Genomic DNA, 23566 nt, shown 5'->3' with positions numbered 1-23566 from the left:
AGTGTTTGAAATTGAGTTGCCATGAAGAGACTCTCTGTCTGACCCTTCAGTCCAGAGCCCCACAGCCATCCGTAGGTCAGTTTCAGGTCAGTTGATAAATTTATTTGGTGTCTCTCTGTAGAACTGATCATGGGCAGTTCTGAAAAGATGTTGATTTTTTCATTGATTCTTAAAGCTAATAATAATGATGATGAAGATTATGATTATTATTGTTGTTATTGGCATTATAAATTATTATTATGTTGTTAATTCCAAAAACCTCCTTAGTATATTTCAGGGAAGGCCAGGTCAGGTTGGGGAGCATGCCCTGGTACAGTGCATTGCTCCACCCACCACACGACAAAACAGCTCAGGATCCTGGTTGGCAATCCCCTAGGCAGAGACGGTCCAGTCCCACCCTCCAGAAATGACTCTCTAACTGCTGCAGCCAGATATTACGTGGGCATCCCCTTGGCCTGGTCCTGCCACTCTGGCCCTCAACAATGAGGATCCTGTGAGCCAGATCACCCTCTGGGAATTGCGACACATGGCCGTAGTGCCATAACTGACGCTCCCTCACAATGCAGGTAATGTGCCTCATTCGGGACTCTCAGGGAAGATGCAGGCAAAATCAGCAGGACTAGACGCCAGCCTATCATGGGTGCATATTTAAATGCACAAACATACATAATTATTTTGGAATCACTAACTCCCCTACAGTTTATGCCTGTGTACAAGCTCCACACAAACAATGAGTGTCCTGCAATGTGAAATGAGGCTCTTAGAGCATACACGACAGTAGACCTAATGTGTTCCCATACCATTTATGTTTTATTGTGGTTACTTCACGGCTCCTGATTCCACTTCTCATTGATGTACAGATTAAATGAGGGGTTATCTGGTATAAGTGACTTTGTATGTTTGGGTGTGCCCTGCAACAAACACACAAGAAGATAACAAGAAGGATGATAGATTATTTGATATATAATGTTTGATCACATCAACTTTCTTAATATTAAATGTGAATTCCTAATAGAGTTGAGAATTAATTAAGATGGGTGTGGTACATCAGCCTAAGGAAAATTTACACTCAACACATTGAGTATGAGTGTACCATCTTCATTTACTAAGTAACACCATGTGACTCTGAAAAGAAAAAGCCAAGAGTGACATTTCTATTAATCAGGTCAGGTAAAGTTGGGGAGCATGCACCTCACCCACCACACAACAAAACAGCTTGGGATCCTGGCTGGAAACTTCCCAGGCAGACATGCAGTCCAGTCCCACCCCCCAAAAATGACCCTCTATCTACGGCAACCAGGTGTTATGTGAGGGTTCCCTTGGCCTGGTCCAGCCACTCAGGTCCTCAACAATAAGGATCCTGTAAGCCAGAACACCCACCGGGAATCACTTATAACCTTCGTTCTTATGAATAGATATTGGGAATGCCACACATCCCTTTCCAGTGACCTCATAACCCCCATGCTCTCCCAATTCATCTACTGACTTCATAGGAAGAGTCACCAGACACATGAATTTGACTGCTGAAGTAAGTAAACCTCCTGACAAGGTTAACACTCTCTCTGCAGACAGATACACAGCTCATAAGAGGTTATTAAAGGCTTGGATCTTGGTTTTTATCCAGGACACTTGCAAGCCCAGACACTCAGACTCCTCACTCAGTCTTTTGTAAGCCCCAATCAGAGTCTCCATTGACTATGCGGAGATTACACCATCGTCGGCAAAGACAAGATCAGTAAATCTTTCATTGACAGATGTCACACAGCCGCTGAACCCCATATCCTTACCCAACACGAAGTCCATGCAAGCATTGAACAGAGTAGGAGCAAGAACTGTTTAAAGCTGATCCTCTGTCTAGGACGTTGGGTGCACAGTTCTTGAGGCTGATCCTCCAATTAACTGTGAACCACCCAATCTCAATGAGATTACACAGGTGAGTAACCATCTGAGGGTAGGGAAGGCTGCGGGGGTCTGTGGTATCCAGGGTAAACTTTTCCAGGCTGGTGGTAAGGTTGTCCTACTGGCACTGCAAGCAATCTTTGCTTCCATTTGGGAGACTGGCATCATCTCAAGTGACTGGAAAATGAGACATCCCTATCCGGAAAGGGAAGTGTGATCACATGGATTGCACCAACTACAAGGGGATAACACTAGTCTCTGTGCCAGGTAAGGGTTGCCTTGAATAGGATCCGAGATTACTTGTTCACCTACTAGCGAATGGAGGTCTGGTTTTATGCCTAAGAAGTCTATCATCAACTGCATCCTGGCACTGAAGGTTCTCATGGAGCGCAAATGCCAATATCGGCAGAGTTTCTTTGTAGCCTTTGTCGATTTTCATAGAGCGTTCAACTCAGTTGTTCGAGCTGCCCTGTGGGACATCCTGAGACTTTGCGGGATCCCTTCAAGGTTGCCGGATATCATGGCTGGCCTGTACACTGGTATTGTGGAGGCAGAACCTCTGCATTTTTCACAGTTGGTTCTGAGGATACATCAGGGGTGTGTTATTGCTCCTCTGTCAAAACCAACCTCTATTAAACAGCATTAGCACACTTTCCAGTATAATATTTTTTTTTTTTTTTAATGACAAGTGTTAAAAAACCAGAGTCGTGTGATTTATCCTCTTTTCTAAACTATTGGACCTTGTCTCATTGCTCCCCCTTGCTTTTTTTTTTCTTTTTTTACCACAGAGAGCTACTGTTGCATCAGCAAAGCTGAATGAATTATTGAAATTCCAGCACTAATACAGTACACTATGTGCCCTTGAATCACTGACTCCGAGAACATGTTGGTTAAAGACTATCTGGGGTTATTAGAAAGCAATGGCTCTAATGTTTACTGTATGTGTTCAATGTGAAAGATGACCTTTTAGGCTATTGTAAAACAAATTTAATTAGCAGAACATTCATTCTAATGGCAAGATAGCAAATAATTTCAGAGGCATTCATTTCAAGGAAAAGTATCACTATAGTATAGTTGTGTGTACAATTTATTAGGATTAAGATTAGGACAGCTTATAGATAGATAGATAGATAGATATTAAAGCTACAAACCAGCTATTAAAATGATGCACCATATAGATGTTAAAATTAAGACTAACTGCTTTGTTTAAAATGAATGTAAATTATTATGTCTCATTATAAGAGGTTAGATTGGTTAATAGTTTGCAAACTAAATGTACAATTTACAGAACTTTCAAATTCACAGGTGTCAAATCAGCTATAATATCGGCTAATTATTGTTTATGCTGTGCTTCCACTGTAAACTATTCTTTGCCAGAAACGTTTTAAAATAACATAAAAGAAACGGAATGTGTTAATTTAATAACACTTATTAAAGACCTTCTTTTATTTACAGCACAACTGCAGTCTTATCTTGTAGTATCTGATGGTACTATAAACAATTGTGATTCGTTTAGGTATCATTGAAATTGTCTAAAAATATTATGAATTTCATATGACTATAAATAATACTTTTAATGGCACTTTTCGTTATTAACCGTAAGTCATCACCACGAAAACAATTATTGTAGCCGAAACTTAGATTGGTACTGGTAACTTCAAAACGATGACTTTGTTAAATATATTCAAGGATATTCAAGCGGTCTCTAAAATCATTTTAGGGCTTTGTGATTGATTTTTGTTTTTGTAAAGCTATTATCCACGAATTTATGACAATAATAATATAATATTCTCAAACCTGCTTGATCCAATTTAGGGATGCAGGAAACCAACCTTGGAAGTGGCGTTAGTCTAGAATGACCAATTAACTTAACGTGCAAATATGCTATGAATGGAGAACCGGAACACCCGAAGGAATATCCACACAGATAAAGTGAGGACATGCAGACTCCTCTGGAAATTGGATTCGAACTAAGGATGTCGGACTTGTGAGTTGGACTTTATGAGTGAGTGTATATACAGTATATCTTAAAGATTCAACGATATGGGGCGGGAAAACGTATTTATTTACGTTTACCAAACCTCCTTTCCTTATGTAACACTAGGTTTCCAATAATTCATTCAGCTTTTTTCTCTCTAAAGGCCTAATTCAGTCAATACCACTCATAATATTTCTTTTATAACATTTCTCATTCATTTTCACACGGATTCGACCTAAAAGTAGTGCTGCGTTTATTTAAAGTCACAACAATTATATTAGTCCCTACAGACTCATCACCGTTATCCCTCACTGAAAAGATCGCGCGTAAATAATTAAAGTGATGAATGAGCTCGACAGAGTTTCGAAATTTCAAACATCTTTACGCCTCGGCCCTTCAAATCGCCCTAAAACTGAGCATATCTCACCTTATTAAAACATACGCTCTTTTAGCAGATGGAAATTACCAGATGTATTATTGACTGATGACTGATAATTAGATGACTTCTGTGATTCCGCATGTTTTACTCAATTCAGAATTTAAGTTACGTACTTCCATCATAATATAAGTACGGTTAAAAACAAAATACATACTACGTGTAAATACCCCAACTCGTTATCAATACTAAGACATCTAGACTATGAAATAAGGAAAAGGATTTAATGTATAGCCTACTTGCCAAGGCTGAGTGGAAAGATAGAGCTTCATCAATCTAGTACAATACACTAACTTAAAAATATGAAAGGGAAAAAATAATAAAGATGATAATAGGATTATTTTATCTATTTAAAACGTTTGCCATGGAAAGAAAGAAACGATAAAGTAATGATTGAATTAAGGAAAGCAGGAACAAACGAATGCAACCCAGAGTGCGATTACGTTTAGGTATGAGTAACCCAAATCATCTAAAGAGTTTCTCAGCTTAATTTTAAAATTATACTATTAACTGAGACTGTCTTATCTGGAACTGTAGAAAAGCTATGGCTGAATAATATTTTCAAGTTTGCACGCTTTCACTTAGTTTTCACTTTAATTAACAGCAGTACTAAAACAGTCGCCTTCCTGAGATAGTAATATATATTAATATGTATATTTCGCTATTTGAAACTCCATTGTAGCAAGAAACATCCCATGAAAGAACTACGGAAGGAAAAAAAAAAAAATTACAATCATATATGTCTACCAGTAGTATTCTTACGGAGTCCAGAGGGCTAGCTCCTGAAATGTTAAGTGCACTTTTAGGCTCCTCTGCAGCCGCATTATTATCTAATCTTCACTTTTTTAAAATTTATTAGAGCTTCATAAAAACATCTTTAATTTTAACTCGATACTTGAACCACAGTGGAGCGCGCCTTGAGTTTTGTGATTGCCAATAATATCTGAACTAAATTCGTCCAGTTCACTTTTTTTATAAACTTCTATTTTTTACAGGTTTATTTGTTCCAGTAACTCCCTAAGAAAGGCCAAATAAAAATAATTAATGCACAGCGTACTGCTCTGTGGTGTAATAGAAAACGTGCTACTCATAAACGTTTAAGAACACAATCTGCTAAGTGTATTTTATTACAGGTACTTAAATGTGTAAATCACATTTCGACTAAAGCAATTAATTTGAATATGTTAATGATGTCACTTCAGAAACGAAATCGAACTATTGGTCATATAAATAACTCATCAGAACTTAAAATTAGATCTTAAATGCCCATTTTTTTGGGAAAATACCTTAGTAAACTGCTCTCTCAATATATATATATTCTTAATTTTAAGAAAAAAAAATAGTTTTACAATGAGAATCAAAAGGTAACACTGACTTCTTTGTCCCAGTTATTTGTGAGGACGATGAGCTGGAATACATTTGCCGATGTGTGAAATCTGCAGTGTGGGACACTCGTACTGGTCACAGCCTACACGTCCTAGTCAGGAAAGCAGATGACAAACCACAAACCCATTCGCAGAATTATCAAGATGCGGGGCACATTTTAAACTGACTGCGTTGGCTTAGTCAAAATATTCAGGTGACCTTTATGAATGCGATCTTAGCCAAGGCTGAAAAAAAAGTTTATAAAATGTGAGAAAACGTACTACAAAGCGCATATTCACTCAAGGGGTTGATTTCAAGACGTGTTAAAGGCGCTATATAAATAAAATATATTATTATTATTTATTAACATAAGCTTGGCATAAATTATCAAAAAACAAAAACAATTAGATTACACTCTATATTGAAGATATTACCATAAAGTGTTAAGAGAAAAATTAAGATACCATTATCGCAAAAATAAATAATTTAGTGTGTGCGAAATGCTTCTGTAGTATTAAATACTGAAAACAACATCAAAACAACCATCTCCTATCACTGAATTAACGAAATGTATGATAAGCGTGTCTTATAAATATTGGACTGAACGGTACACATAATGGAAGGCTGACTCCGCACCGAAAGAAAGAAAGACCATGCAAATAAATCACCCGGCATTTCATACTCATCCTATTTTATTAACTCTTTTTCTGGATGTTTGTGACTAAAAATACTAAAACAAATAAAACGAAATGTATTCTATTTTGTAGATTGCTTAGTGGTAATTTGGTAGCCGTGACCTGTGTCAAGTGCATTAAAATGTATCAACAAATATTTGGACGCAACATTTTCTATTTTTTACAACTATAAATACAGTAACGGGTTCTGACGTTTATGACGCATTAACGTTTAAACGCCAATTTGTTTTATTTCTTAATAACAACAAGTTATATGGCATTTGCATATAAGCTAAACTCTATAATGCATGATCAAAATTGAAATATTGCGTTTGAAATATCCAGTACAAAATATTACATTTAGCCAGTTTCTCTCAGTGAACCTGAATAAGCAGGAAAACGGAAAAAAGTAATAAATGTGAAACTTCACTTGAGTTACAACGTTTAGCAATTTAGACAAAAAGAAGCTACAGCTGAAAAATAACAGCAACATTATAATTTTATCTACAGAAAAGAGGAGCGAGAAGTCTGAAGATTTAGTGAAATTCTGTTTTTCCAAGTTGTTATTCAGACTGAATTGCACACCACACTCTACAAAATAACGGTTTTAAAACTGGATTTTACTGGGCAGTGTGGTTCCTCGTAGAACTATTGTCGTAAAAAAAAGGCCCATTTAACTCTAGGAAAAGTTCTTTGCATGTGATTTTTTAAAAGCGTCCTATAGGATTTGGGCAAGACAAAAATATTTAATGTATGGTAGACAACCTGGATGCTATAACCAATCAGGAGAACCTGAACTCCATCTGTGGTATTGTATAGAGCAATGGTCTCTCTCTATATTATATATATATATATATATAATCATAAACACTTTTGTGTTTCACAAATCTGTTACCATCTTTTCATGTTTATTTATGCTATCTGTTACAGATCCAAATAATAATGGTCCTTTCCTGATCCTTTATGTGGATGAGAACCAAAAATGGCATTGTGCTGAAGAACCACTCTGACAGTGCATGCACGAAACACAGACTGACATAAGTCAATACAGTTAAAACTTATTTTTACCTTCATAAGCAAAAACCCTTATGGTCTTTGAGAATAGCACAGCTAAATAAAAGAAATATGCTTGATGTGCAAGACTTGTGTGTCTTAGATGTCACACTCTCCTAGGTGCTAAATAATTATGATCTGAAAAAAAATTAATTTGATATCCGAAATTTTACTTAAACACATAAAGAGACTTCAATAAAAGATTTTTCTGGCATAGTGGCGTATTGGTTAGCCCAAATGTAATGATCCAGTGGTCCTAGGTTCAAATCCTGCCTTGCGACTGATGCTGTTGGGGTAGGTTCCACCATCCATTTACTCCACAAGATCCTGTAATTCTGTATTGCAATCGGTGGACTCAGAAAATGAAAATACAAATAAAAGAGAAAATATGGTATTTACACAGAGCAGACCTTTTAACCATTAAAAGTTTAAACAAGCAAAAAACAATCTTTTTATATTCTATACTATTACAAATAAAGCATAACCAACCAAAAAATTATGTATAACGCCATACATGCAGAATACCACGAACAACAGCCCCTGGCCTCCCCCTGCTTAACTAAGCTAAGCTCCTCGCACGTCACGATGGTCACCCTGGCCCCTTTTCTCGCATCACATAGGCCCGGGTATCGTTAAGCGAGCCCGAAAAGCTGCATCAAGCAGCCCCGTGCACAGCAAATCAACCAATACCGATATCGATGTCGTGTAAGTTTCTTTTCCCCGAAAATCCTACAAGCGTTTTGAAACCCATTTATTAACGACTTAGCTACATAATAAGTCCCATTATTAATGATACCGAGTACTGCCAAAGAAAAGCGTCTGCTTGCCATGGAAATACCAGTCGAGCCAAGACTTTTAGGCAAGCCAGAGGGCCTTGGAGTCAGCTTGACATCTTGAGGCTTAAATAACCGTAAGGCATTGTTACTCCCTGGCAGCAAAGTGCCTCGTTACGCCTGATTGAGCTAATTGCTTTGAAATAGGATATATTATCTATAATTATAGAGATCTTGGAGGAGACGGCCAGCCCTTTCTTTCATCTTTTCCAAGTGCATCATAATGTCGCGTTCAAATTAATTTCGGCCACTTGAAATAGCGCATTCCTCTGAAAGCGGCAGCATATCTGTTGGCTTAAAGAGATAGGGTCCCATGGAGACAAAGATTTTAACAGCAATACTTTAGAGCTATCATACTTTTGGGTCAGCAGTGTTGAAGGAAAATGAATGACCAATCGTGGCCAGCCTGAATAAATTACGTGCTTTGATATTTTTATTGAGTGGTCGTCGCATATATTTATTAACGGAGAACAAATACAGGAGAACGTGCTGTAAATTTGTTTCAGAAATATATATTCTCCCGTCAACGTTACGATGCTATTAATTGTATCAAAACATAAGTTTTCTTCTTAGCCTTCTTCATTGACTCTGAATGCTTTACGTGGTCCTTTAAGCCTTTAAAGTTAAACCTGACAGGCTGCATGAAAAGACTTAGGACAACTTTCAGTGCCAACTGAACAAAAGGATATTGTCCCCTTTCGCTGCCTCTTCACACCAAATCAAAGCTAAAGTTTATAAAGTCAAACAAAGCTCTCAAGTGGCATACATTCCTTTTCTATTTCACTTCAACCCTCATTTGTTGTATTGAAATTGAAATAAAACGCTATGGTAATCGGCTTTGCGTGGCGCTTTCATTGCATTAAAAGGAACTGTTTGGGATGCTAATTGCCCAATATTGTTCTGCAGCGCCAGTGCCCTACTGGGCTTCACATTACCCAATACAAACAGGGCACTTGCGCAAACACTAGTATAGTAGATAACTTACTATATCTACACGTCAGAATTAAATTTCCAGTTGCCACACACTGCAGGAATTAGCGGTGTAGTGACTCAAGAGAAACCTATACCTTTTAAATACTTTATTGTAGAACTGAGCCGCACTGCATTATACAGTCTACAGCGTTTCCTGTAATTAGCTAATGTGTGGTAATGCTTCACTGTACTGACTGTACAGTCATTTTGCTAAAATATTATAAATCAATAACACTTTACAACGCTCCTACGCCTCGCAGATTGTTTGAAATGAACGATACAATGTGAGCACAAAAAAGTGTTTCATATAAAAGATTTTTAAAGTCGTATTTATCTCTGTGATCTTACAGGATGGCAGAGCACAATAAAATTAAGAATGAGAAATTAAAAATCACAATTCGCAGAATGGGTAGATGGAAGGATGGATAAAGTTTCACTGTTCATTAAGAATGAAAGAGTTTTCTTTGAACCTGCACTGAAGTATCAAACTGCTTATTGAATTTGCAGTTAGCACTGTTCTGATTCAAAAAGCAACCATTAAAAGCACTCATTTTAGTCTTGCTACGAATGCGTTTGCTATTTCCTGCAGCTATTTGCAATGATCACTTAACGCAGTGACATTGGTGACGTAATATTAATGTGGGTTGGGTATTTTAGTAAAATTACTTTTTATTATTATTAGTTATTATTATTATTAGTTAAGCCCTCTGTCATAAAGTCACTATTTAAAAAATAACTGCACATCCTTACCTTTTACAAATAATGTGGCGTTACAAGTGAAGTGTTTTTGTTAAAACATGACATGTTTGTTCATTTGTGAGGTATATTTACCCACTGTCTCTAATAATACACAGAATACATTATAACTAAATAATCGTCACCATTATCATAATTAGTATAATTATTGCTGCTTTTGTTGTTACGGTGCTGCTATTATAGTCTATAATCCCACAGCTGACTTTATTTGCAGAGATATGTAGACTGCATTTCTAAACGTGTTTCATCGACGGGGCCTGGTGGTCACTAGTGTCTGTATTTACACGGGGATGACTTTTTTCCCATTACAATTATTTAACTGGAGCCTAGAAAGACTTAGAAAATGGCGTGCGATCGGCTGAGAAAGCTAATTTTTCAGGCTGAATAGCCTAATGTCCCAAGGCTAGGGCGGGCAGAAGAAGGCGGGTTGCTCTCTTGATGCGGGTTAAAGTTTTTCAATAGTCTCCCTGAAGTTGAATCCTTTGATCAGACCGCTGCTGGCGCCTAAAAACAACATAACTTGTCTGCCTATTAGAGGCACTGACTAATCGTGACAGATTGTTTATACTTAGCAATTAGCAATGCAGGCGCTTCCCTGAGAAGGTACTAAATCCTCCAAGAAGACAATTTAGTCATTTCTCTTTATGTACTTAATTTATACGCGCAAATAAAACACATTAGACGTGTTTAAGATTGTAATGATTGCAAAGTATTGAAAGGCAGCTACTAAACAAAATACACCTCCCTCTTCGGAATTCATTTGCATTTTAAGGATATTTGATTGCAAGGCGATGCGAACATTAATAAAACACTTCAGATAGGAAGGAAAGTAGATTCACATGGTTGGACATATACTTGAATGTCACAAATTAGCTTTTGTTACGTTTCAAGTTTATTGGTCTAGTCTGCCAATGTTTACAGGAGACTAAATGCGTGTTACTAGCTTCATTACCTCTGTTCAGTGACTATTATTTTACCTATTGAAATGCACATCATTTTAATGTAAACTAATCAAAGGAAAAATAATATTCCGCGGTCCCTCCTCCAAACCAGATAATTACCCTTAAATGACAGCGAGGGCTTGTGTGTTTCTATGAGATTAGAGCCCCGCAGCTATCAATAAACGTTAGTCAGCAAGGGGCCAATCGCATTAAAGAACAGCAGGCTAATAGACCTGCCATTGCGTAACCTAGTCCAGCGAACCGGCTTGCGTGACCTTTAAAAAAACTATTCATCTATCTATTCATCCATCAAATAATAATAATAATAATAATAATAATAATAATAATAATAATAATAATAATAATAATAATAGTGTAAAAACAAAAAGCACTGGATTGGACCCTAAGGCTACTGGTTCAGTTCCTGCCTTTGAATCACTGTGTGACCCTGAGCAGATCACTTAACCTCTCTATGCTCCAAATTTATATATATTTAACAGTTGTCGTGCATCATAAACTTGTAGGTTATTTTGAATAAAGCAAATGTGCAATAATAATATAATAATAATAATAATAATAAAAATATTGCATGGGTTCCTGGACGTATGTCCCGTAATCTACTAAACTAAAGGCAGAAATCAGCATTGGACGAGATGCCCGGTAAATGACAAGGCACGTTTCTGCACACACAATCAGAGTCACACTCACTGAACTTGCAAATAATAATAATAATAATAATAATAATAATAATAATAATAATAATAATGCTACTTACGCGTAATCGTCTTTTATTAGCACTGACCTATGCATGACACATACGTTTACACCAGGCAATTGCTGTTTGCCAGCCTTGCGCTGTTATTAAAGTAAACATGAAAACACGCAATTTATCGATAGCTGGTCCGGAGCCTTTCTCAAGACGCCAGTCTTACTGTGACAGCTCGTGGGGAGCGGAACATGACTGGCAGGACCTGTCTCCCGCCCACTGAAAGCTCATTGGACAGCGCCTCTCAGACATCTGCCTTATTAGCGAGTTCTGGGCGCCGTGTTGACTAAACATGATAATGTTCTGAAACGGTAAGGATTTTGCTCTACTCGATCAGACCTAAGCTTCTTGTGAACTGCTGACCTCCACAAACGGAAAGGATTGACTCTGCATGGCCCCTAGTATTACAATGACTTCTCTACCAATTTGTCGTAAGGGAGAAGACTCTTCTTGCGTTGTCTTGAACAGAAACGATATGCAGACTAATCTACACATGGCAGGAGACGAGGAGCTTGAGAAGCCGAAAGTTTCTATACTTCCTTTCAGCGTCGAGGCGCTGATGGCAGATAAAAAACCTTCAAGAGACTTGTCATGCACCGATGGCGCAACTGTCGCAGGAACTTCGCACTCTCTCAGTCCCAGGACGGGTACCCGGAGCTGCACAGAGACCCCGGTGTCCCCCTTGACTATCAACTCGCCGTTTTCTGTCGGAGGACTAATCAAAATGCCCGAGGACGCACTTGTCAAATCCGAAAGCCCGGAAAGTCAAGAACGAAATGCGTGGATACAAAGCTCTCGTTTCTCGCCACCGCCTCCTAGTAAGTTTCACAAATTTAACGTTTGTTTGTTATTTACCTTACATATGTTAGTATAAAGAGGGTCAGTTTGTAGTCCTGGGATATTAATGGGACGACGGTTGTGTAAATAAAGTAGCTGCGTTGTATTACAATGAAGTACTGTAGGACCGAACGCCTTTTTGGTTTTCTTCATCAATTAATGATATCGAAACAAAAGAGTTAAAACATCTGAGCAGCCCAGTTCATCACGTTATAAATGTGAATGTCTGTTTCAGCATGCTAATAAAGTAGCTATTGTAAATCAATCAAAGAAGTCCTAATGTGATAAATATGCGCCTCTATTTACATTGACAACTTTATTAAGATGTTCATGTACATTTTTGTTTTGTTGGTGATAAAATGTATGACCAGGCCAAAGTAAGTGAAGTGAATAAGGTAAATATAAGTAAAAAGAGCTAAATCAGTTTCTTCTTCTTATATATTAGTATCAGTTAACAAAATGGATGGATGGATGAATGAAAGTCTTACTTATTCACAAATTAGTAATCATATTTTGTGGAATATTTTTTGAACTTGTGATGTTTCGCCAGACGAATGCTAGTTTTTATTACCGAAGTGCGCAGCCCTTTCTCTTAATCATCATTAGGGCACAAATAAATTTCGTACGTCGTTATTGTGATCTCAATATCTAATCATATTCGATTTATTATTGTTATTTTCAGGACGTCTGAGCCCCCCAGCATGTCCACTGAGAAAGCACAAAACAAACAGGAAGCCACGGACTCCTTTCACCACTTCCCAGCTGCTGGCATTGGAGAGGAAGTTCCGACAAAAACAGTACCTGTCCATAGCGGAGAGGGCCGAGTTTTCCAGCTCTCTGAATCTGACAGAAACGCAGGTGAAAATCTGGTTTCAAAACCGGAGGGCAAAGGCTAAAAGGCTGCAAGAAGCAGAACTGGAGAAACTAAAAATGGCAGCCAAGCCTATGTTACCACCAGCCTTTGGAATTTCCTTTCCCCTTGGTACCCCAGTGCCAGCAACTTCACTTTACGGAGCATCACATGCATTCCAGAGACATTCCCTCCCCGTGTCTCCCGTGGGACTTTATGCTGCTCACGTTGGATACAGCATGTATCACCTGGCCTAAAGGAAAAGGCCAGCCATTGAAGACAAAAATACCTCCAACGCATATCTTCTCGAAACGTTTTCCTGATCCTGGAATTCATTGTTGACTCTGTTATTGAGATCAGATACGCATTTAACGCGAGATACTGAATATTAAGACTGATAATTAAGTCTGAAGTATCAACCGATAAATGTCCTGTTATACTTTTATACACCTTTTCTGTTGATTGCCGTAACTTTTGTGCTACAAACTCCAGTACTTTTGTTCGGTTGTGTTAATCTGGATCCACACCACACATTCAAAGCTGAACACGGAAAGTAAACAGTGCATCTGCGGCATCTGCATTTTTATATGAAAAACATGTTTTGGAAACAACTAGTCTGTTAAAATGTTGGGGCTTTCCTTTAATGCATAAAACAACGAGGAGGCTTTATTATTATTATTTTTTTTAATTTAACAGACAATTCACCAGAAATAATTCAATGCTCTTTGTTTAAAAGAAAAAAAGTATATTTAACAGCACAGTCTGTTATGTATGTATTTCACTGCTTCCTTTGGAAGGGATTTGTGTACTATAATATAATGTATATTTGAAATTTTTATTATCATTTATATTGACTATATTTGTTAAATAAATTAACAATAAAGGAAATTTTATTAATATTATGCATTGTCATTTTCCTTTTTTGGGGGTGGGCGGCAGGGTTAACTTTTATAAATTTTCGTTGTCAGTTTCAAACACTTCATAAACACATAACACAAAAGTAACGTTCAAGTAGCAATATGCAATGCAACAGGTTATAGATTCTTGTTTACACGTTTCCTGGAAACGAAGGCTCCTTATGTACCCATGGCTTTTAAAAACAGAGTTCTAGAATTTGCATTTCTTATTACGTTTTGCTCATCGTATGAATAACGTGATTCTCTCTCTCTCTCTCTCTCTCTCTCTCTCTCTCTCTCTCTCTCTCTCTCTCTATATATATATATATATATATATATATATATATATATATATATATATATATATATATGTAAATATAATGTGTGTGTGTAATTGCAATGATACTGTCATAGTGAACGTTACATTGCATTTTTGTTATCTTCACTCAGAAAAACACTGTGTAAGTACACTGATCCAACTATTTGCTTACTTTTAAACACACAATTGGATATCTTTGACACAGCAAATTAATTTAATATGCAGCTAAAGGTATTGCTTTGAAAGCTGACAAACAAGGTAATGAAACAGTCCAGTAATACAAAAAGTTTCAAGTGACGCCCATTGAGCTTCTAATTGCAATGCTTAGGTGTTGCACTGTGTATTTACTCTGTCATTTCTAATTTGACGGAACATAACTGAAGTATTTCTACAGCTGGTGCCTATTGCTTTGAAGGCCCACCCCCCCTCACTCAGGTTTGGTACTGGCGCCTGACGAGCTCCCGGGGACCGACGACTTCGAAATGCGCGCAGCCTCTGGACTCCATAACCCTGTCTGCTCTGGTATAGATAATAGTGCCGGGGGGCAGAGCCTCGCTTGAACCCCTGCGCTTATGAGACCTGACCAATCCTCAGGAAACGGTTCAAAAAGTGTCACTTTGACGTCGTGGAAATGCTCTCCATCTTTCTTTGAGAAGTAAACTGTTTATAGCTTTGTATTTAAAACTACACTTTAATCAGAGGACGGATACATTTTGGTGTTGTAATTCTTCACTAAGGAATGCGGGCTACAGATATTCATTACGTTGAGATCGGAACACGTTTTAATTAATGTATATTCAACATAAACTAGGTGGTTTACTTTCGGGTAATTATTACTTTTATGGGTAAAAATACATTAAAATACAGCGTAATTTAACCCTCGGAGCCTTAATAGCAGCATCACACAAAATAATTACAAGTTTTTTTCCCCCTCTTCTTCTTTCTTTTGGTGGTTTAATTTCCAGCAATTTAAACTTTTAGGCTGAGGCTAAGTTAGAGGAAAATAATTGCTGTAATGAGCAAAGGCAATCTTCTGCAGACGCGCTGTGGCTCCACTTAGACTGTAGCTAGGGGCAAAGCGGAACTTCTATCATTCCTAAAATGTCAATGAGGGCTTCAGTGCTCAATTAACGCAGCCATACCTATAAGCTTTTCTTTTTTTCAGCTACAGTGTATCTATCACTCCTGAGTATTATTACTGTGTAACCCAAATCAAGAAACTGCGCCCTTTCTTTGGTCGGTCATTAACGTCCTATACTGACCCACGCGTTAGGCTTAGAACTACACTTAGATGCTCAATGAACGATTTCTAGTCAGCCCTGTTCATGATGTCTGTTTCACATTTTGAGCATTAATTAGCTTGATACACTTTTATGTTCAGTTCTATACTGTGAAACTTTAATCGTGTCTTTTCAACTGTAAGAAAGCGCCTTTCACGCATCACACAAAAATACAATATCAAGCAACAACATGCTGCTTTATAATTACACGCCAGGCTCAACACATTTTAAAAATACTTCAAATGTATCTATGTACTCATAACGATCGCATCTTAATGACTTAATGCTATCAGCGTAAACCATATTAAGTCCGAGTGTAGGAACGGGGGAACAGATAGAAGTATACAGCATATTAAACAGATAGATAGATAGATAGATAGATAGATAGATAGATAGATAGATAGATAGATAGATAGATAGATACTTTATTAATCCCAAGGGGAAATTCAAAAAAGGAATAAGAAAGCTTCAGTTTTAAAGATGTCATAGATGTCTTTATTTTTTTGTTTTGTTATGTGACTTATAAGTAAAGCAAATTCAGTGAACTAAATTCATAAACACTCGGACAATTCCTGATCATTGGCCACCTTTTGAAGTAACCCTTTATAATATCTTCTTTATCTACTTATAATGCAGGCATATACTTAACCCTGAATAAACATGCAGACGATTACTTTTTCATTGCTGCTGTCTTTTCCTTTGTGTTACTTCGAATGCAATAAAAAAAAATGGGTGTACATTTAAGTTATTGAGAAGATTTTGCCAGCTTTTTCATTCTATAAGGAGCAAAGTGAAATGCGCTGTGATAAATAGTTCAACGATTAATAGCGAGGAGTTTGACTTGATTATGTTTATTTATTGCTAACGAAAACTAATTCTGATCCATGTCTGGAAGATACCCCGCCATAGCTGCATACCGACAGTACCAAAATCAGGAAGAAATCAGAAAGACAGAAAGCGCAACATCATCATCATCATCATCCACGGCTTGCACGGGACGTTTCGTTTCTTCTCTTGTTCCTGGAAGCGGCTGTTATCAGTCACGCGTAACTGTCACAACGATTTCTGAAGTGACTCCCGTTTCCCTCCATCCGCTTGCCCTTCCTTCGTCTTTATGCCCTGCGTTGCTCAATTACACACAGATGAGAACAATTAATAAATAAGTAATGACAATAAGCTGAGAATCACACGGATGAACGCCCTAGCTGAATAGGAAAAGTTCACACAAAGGAGCAAAAAAGGATTTGTCGGTTCTTTTCAAGAACGGATCACCCTTTCTTTTTCTTGCCTGAGGCTGGAGAGCAAACAAAACTCACTTTTGTTTTTACCATCTTAAGGATCACAACGGGTAGTTAGCGGTGAGAATCACTGTTTTCTTTTTAACTGCAGGTCGACGGCGCCATGTAGCCCCACGGACGGTGAGAGCCACAACAAACTAGAATGACTAAATTCCCCTCCTTTTTCTCGCTGAAAACGTTAAATCTTGGTGAATGACATCCGCTCGGCAACACTTGCTTTTTTGCGCACCAAGATATTCACCCAGAAGCTTTACTTCCTTCATACTCTTGATATGCTCTACAAGTGGAAAATTTACCACAACAGTTAAATTATTCCGTGTCAGAGAGTGCATTCAGCAAGTAGAACTTTTAAAGGATGCATTTATCATTCTTAATTTAAAACAGTCAAAATGCTCATTTTCTTCTTTCGCCTTTACTCGTTTATTTCAGAGACAAAAAAAAAATACCATTTACAGTAAAATTATAACATCATAAGAATAAAAATGTGAGCATCTTACTTATGCATAATATCTCATACCGAGGGTTTTTTAAAAAAGTTGAATAGTAACTAAAGCTTTTAAATGTGAAAATGTGTCCGGTTTTATTGGCCATCTCTATTAAATGTACGTTTTAACGGTATTTAAATGTAGCCTTTGAAATACTGTACACGGGATACTTAAAACTAATCGAGATAACGTGTCTTTTCTATTCTGCGCGGTTAGTTTTATTAATCTGTGTTTTAAGTGTGTAAACCCTGTTATACTTTACAGTCTGACTGCATTTAAAATGCTGTTTTTTCAAGTTTTTTAGTATTTACTATTAAAAACGATCAAAACCAGGATAATGATGAGGATAAATGTTGATTATAATTTACACTTTATAATGTGTGTATCCCTTTGATAAAAATTGATGATAATAAGAAGTACATGCAGTGTAATAGCGTATGCAATTGTGAATTGATAAATAATAGGAATTTGCAGTAATACATTTTTATCTCACTATGCATCATTAAGGTGCTGTATCTGCCTAAAATCATCCTTATCAATAATTATGAAACTTAGCATTTTGAACTTGTGTTAATGCATGTATCCAATATTATAAGATGTCTATAAGAAGTCTTTGAACTCGTTTACACAAACATGTCATTCTTATAGATAAAAACTGTAATTTGAAACTAAAGTTATATAATCGAATATCATTTGATGACACGTGCATCTTGAGTTTTTTTATGCAACTTCTCTTAAAATTAAATACATTTGTTCGAAGATTAAAACAAAACATATGTGAATGTAGATTTAATCCTGTTATAAATCTGCACATTTTTAGATATGTAATAATAAAATCGTTTAAGATTTTGACCCAAAGAAAATGAATGAAAAGAGCTTATGTACTTTGCTTACCTCTGACGTGCCAGAAGAAAACAAATGGAGGCCCCGTCCTGTACAAGCAGCGCCCCGTCCAAGTTCGGATCCTGCCTAACACTGAATAGCGCTGCGATAGGCCCCGGCACCCCGCCATCAGTTAAATCCTTCTTAGGAGAAGAAGGATGATTGGAATATTCATCATAAACCGTTTTACCATTCCGTGTTAACAATGGTATTGGATATACAAGGTTTCTTTAAACTATTGTCATCATAAGATATTAATTATAAGATGTGTTCTATTTTATGTTTTATTTTTATGAGAGGTTTGTTTTAAGATTACAGGATGTGAAGCAGTACACGCCATGTAATTTACTGTTCAAATGTTTCTTTTAACGGGATCTTTAAAGTAAACAAAATTGCATGCTGTTTCACGTCATATAAAACATGTCTTATAGTGTTTAACTGCGGAGATTCATATAAAAAGGAATGTTTTGGAATAGTAAATGAGAAAAAAATGTGTCACTTTCTAAGGTTTTTCTTTAGGTATTAGTTTATCTATTCGTGAAAAACTGGCACTATAAACTTTGGGTCTCTTACCGGTGAATTTCTGCACTGCAAACAGTAAAACAAATAATGAGGGCGACCCCCTGTGTTCAGAAATAAAAGTTAAAAAATAGCGGATAAACCAACGTGTGTAAATATACTGTATATAAGTCAAAGTATCCAATCAAATGGTTGTGTTGTTTTACTAACCGTGATTCCAGATCATAGGTCTAATTCTGATATTTTCTAGTGCATTTTTTTCCTGTTCAGTTCAAATAATTTTACTGCTATGTAGGTCCGGTTAGCCGAATTATTGGAAATTCACAGACATGCGAGATAACTATGATTTTTTGCAATGGACAATTCGAGTTTAGTATGTGTTATGTTTACTAAACAATACTTGCGTTGCTTTTACATAAATACATCTATCTATCTATCTATCTATCTATCTATCTATCTATCTATCTATCTATCTATCTATCTATCTATCTATCTATCTTAGCAGAGGATGCTTCGTGAATCACACTGTATGACCTGCTGCGTTAGGTGCTTTGATGCCTACGGTGATGTGTTTGCTTTTGTGCTATTTATATACAAGAGTTAGTGCAGGACTGCGTCAACGTGTAACTGCGCAAAAAAGGTTACTTCCATGCTGAAAAGCAAAGTTTCGGCTTTTTCTGCTTTCGTCAGGTGTGCTACTATTACTACTTATCATCAGTATCGTCGTCGCTATCGCCACCATTATTTTTGCTACAAAAGTAATCGAAGATCCAATATAGAAAGAAAACAAACAAAAAATGAATAATTACTAAATAACTTGAAATAGGGGGTCATAATCAATAATAAAACAGTGTTTAATAATATTTGGTATAATTGCCATTTGAAATATGTTAGAAATAATGTTTTTAACGGCATGCTATTGAAATTTAACTACAATTACTGTTTAATCTTTGAGGGGAATTCTTGGACGAGGATGAATTTTACATAAATTACTTAAACCATACCTGAAACATGAGACCATAAAACGGAAATTTATTTTTAAGGTACATTATATAGTTGCATGCCGATTTTAAACAACTATCAAAACCTGAATCCTATCCCAATGTGCTTATTCGCTTCACTATGTACGGTAATGTCTATGTTGACCCAAAAACAAACCCATATGAGTCACAGTCTAGGTTCCGTAATGCTGTAAACTATTTAATTATAACTTAAAAACAGAACTATATCTATTTAATTTGTAGTACTATTGGGAAAATAATGAGGTAATTTTGTAGATAGTGCACATGTATATTTCACCCGTTTAATGATGCAACGATCTCTTGTGAAAGTGCTTTGTTTTTACGTTTGTTTTTGAAACCGACTGTATATCTCATTCAAGGTGACGTTAGATATTTGTACTAACGACTGTTACCTGCGCACTGCGTAATGTCGAGCAAATAATTACTAAATAATAATAAAGCGTTCACTCTTCTATAAAGAGAATCAATTATCTCACACAATCAAACATATGCTTACACTAAAGCGATTAATCCTGTTTATAATCATGCGGGCTGGAGCACTCTGTTGGCAGCGAGAGACGCAAGACAGACACCAACCCGGGGCGAGGCCCTGGCCCATTGCGAGGAACACTCACGCACCATGCACATATACCCACCCATTCATGCGATGTCAATTTAGTAACATTGATTAAAGTCGATCTGAGAACCCGCAGCACAGATTTGGACAAATATGTTGTCAAGGAAAGCCATCGATTTTATGTAACAAGTAAAACGAGAAAAAAAACAGTACACGCTAGTTAAAATGAGGATATTGAATAAAAAAAAATTGAAAAAGTGTCAGATCACACTCTTAATTTATGTAACATATGTTTATTTAATTTTTGGAAATGTAATAATCTGATACAGACTTGCAAAGCTTGAAAATAAAGTGAGTTTTTTTTTCAATAAAACTTATTTTGAATTATTGTTGTGCATTAGTTGCGCATTTTGTAGTTTTAATGTACATTATTAAGAACACTGGAAAACCCTGAAACGTTCTAGCGAATGAAGTGTTATTTCGTGTGACAATGCGCACGCAGTTCCTTCTGAAATGCAGCTTTAAAATTCTACATCAATATGCTTATTTTGTAAATGAAACACTTTATATAAAAGACAGCAACAATATTATTTTATAGCAGCCAGTGGATTAAAATCGAGTGAGTGTTTGTTTTGTCATTGCTAAAACGCAATGTTTTTGAATACCTTTCTTAAATGCGCACGTATGGTGGACAAATTATAATATAGAAACAATGAAAAGCTGTGTTTTTGAAACATTCCGTAGGAATGCTACTATTTAAAAATGAACAAGGAAACAAATTAGATGTCTTTTGTATGCTTGGAAAGCCACGATGATTAGTCCATTACCTTAAAGGCTTACTAAGAGCACAGTGTGGGTGCGAAGTGTCACACCCTGTGCAGTAAACTGCAGTAATGACACCATTATCTCGACCTTAACACACCCATATTACATCATGAACACCACCGAGGGACTTCCCACTTGGTTTGTAAAATACGTGCTCTTTTCACATAATGATTTTATATAAGTGACATTTCCTCAACTTTATACTCGTTTCTCTTCGCACTCGTAGGTTAGACATGGTAATGATTTTAAGATGAACAGAGTTCTAAAACGCAGCTTAAGTGAGACAATAGGCGTGTTTCGGTGACGTTCTGCTCCGGTGAGGAGAGTTTGACAGAGTCTGGCGTTACTGTCCACACACTTGAGTACCGAAGAAACGCGCAGGCATCTTGTCACTGCGTCGGGAGCCGAGGGTCTGCATTGCATGACACACGTCTGTCTATACACGGTTGCAGTTGCCTCGGCCAGATGTTTGATGCCGACTCAAATATATTAAAAAGAAATGACCGGAAACATAACTGTTCAAAAGAAGAAGGTTTTAGAAATATAGACAAAGTCGTTTTCAAAAGTTTTAAATAATATGCGTGTGCTTCAATGCTCCTGCGATAAAGCTGGGTCCCTGTCCAGAGCAGCCTTCTGCCTTCAACAAATACAGTATCTCGTGCGGCTTACAACGACTCTCAAAACAATTAAAAACTTTTATATCTATTTCTGTTTTTTTTACTTACCTTAAACACTCCATAGACTTTAAAGCATTCATATAAATATCAACAAAACGGTATCGTAATATACATAAATAAGAACTACACGCATATAAATTATATTAGTGGTGTGCCTAAATGTGATCTACCACTTAAAGCCACTTATTCCATTTCAAGACCACAAAGAGTTGGAGCTGATGTGCCTTAATATTAAATGAACATCATATTTAAACACGAACTGCCTAGCAAGAGAAAAGGAAATGTACCCCTTGGTATTGAAGCACGAATGAGCGTTCCCTGAAAATATTAATTCTGACACGCAAGTTGAACAATGGGTCCTTACAGTTTTCTTCATCTGTCATTAATGCAGCAGTCTGCCTTTGCACATTCACCCATTTCGTTAGCCGCCTGTCAGCTGTGTTACCGTATATCAGTTATATACAAAAACAGGTGCATTTCTTATACTTTATCGTGTGTCTAATATCGTATTTATTTGTTGTTCTTTAAATATTTATATGCTGAGACATCTATGCCACTGAACCGACTCTTCGAAATCTTGACCTGGAATAGGCAGATTCAAAAAATGATTGATTGATGTTGAATATTTCTGTCTTTTTAAAATTTTTTCATGTTATTATTGTTTTTCTTTGAGCATATTGACCTTCAGTTCACAAAAGACCCAGCCCTTTAATGGAAGGTCTCTTACCCCCTCCAAAAAGTGATGTCATTAACGCCAGTATGAGTTTCTCACTTTCTGGAAAGTGATGAATGAGCTTGGTGAGAATAGCATGCAGTAGATATTTTTCTCACTCACCCAATATCCTAATATATTACACTAGGGTACAAAATCACCTATATTACCTTAACAATATAATTGCTTTGGGTTTTTTCACAATTTTTGCAGCCTTAATGACAGCAAGTACTAGACAAAAAAGAAAAGGAGAAAATGTACAGTAGTTAGAAAATGAAAAGCAGTTGATTGAAGTGCCATGTTATTTTACCTGTTGGTGAAGTTTGTGCAAAAAAGTTGATGCATGACTTAAAAATTCCTGCTTACTTCCATGTTAGAACATGTCCCCTGTTAACAAATTAATAGATAATAATTAATTGATTAGTTAATAGATACATTTTGAATGTTCCATGCTTGTTACTTCACAGTTAATATCCAATATTTATGTACACAGCTGAAGCCTGGTAACTTTCTCAGGGTAGTAAAGTAAGTTAATGGCAGGCGTTGAAATGGTTCCCTCTTGGTTCTTAGCCAAACTTCTTATTCCACAGGGTACGTTACCTGCTGTTTCCAAAGTTTCTTCATTAGAAAGGTTCACACATGAAAGTATCAAATGTACTCTTTCACTTTGAATCATTTTAGCGTACAATATGCATCTTGCTGAGATCTGAAATGGCTTGGGTTTGGACCAAGTTA

At 36.7% G+C, this 23566-nt stretch overlaps 1 protein-coding gene and 1 long non-coding RNA gene across 2 annotated transcripts in view; one reads left to right on the top strand and one right to left on the bottom strand.

The window, feature by feature from the left end:
• Window positions 1-11821, bottom strand: part of LOC120527725 — a 30349-nt gene extending 18528 nt beyond the window's left edge. Inside the window, exon 1 of the long non-coding RNA XR_005633397.1 lies at window positions 11683-11821. This is a non-coding gene — a long non-coding RNA (uncharacterized LOC120527725). The remainder of the gene's footprint in view (window positions 1-11682) is intronic.
• Window positions 11822-11948: 127 nt separating this feature from the next.
• Window positions 11949-14194, top strand: msx1a (muscle segment homeobox 1a). Its single transcript, XM_039751475.1, has 2 exons — window positions 11949-12491; window positions 13193-14194. The coding sequence occupies exons 1-2, from the start codon at window positions 12065-12067 to the stop codon at window positions 13615-13617; spliced, it is 852 nt and encodes a 283-aa protein (XP_039607409.1). The 5' UTR covers window positions 11949-12064; the 3' UTR covers window positions 13618-14194.
• The last annotated feature ends 9372 nt before the right edge of the window (window positions 14195-23566 follow it).

This window comes from Polypterus senegalus, chromosome 4 (assembly GCF_016835505.1).
Source record: "Polypterus senegalus isolate Bchr_013 chromosome 4, ASM1683550v1, whole genome shotgun sequence".
Lineage (NCBI taxonomy): Eukaryota > Metazoa > Chordata > Cladistia > Polypteriformes > Polypteridae > Polypterus > Polypterus senegalus.
This window is presented reverse-complemented; position numbering and strand designations above follow the sequence as displayed.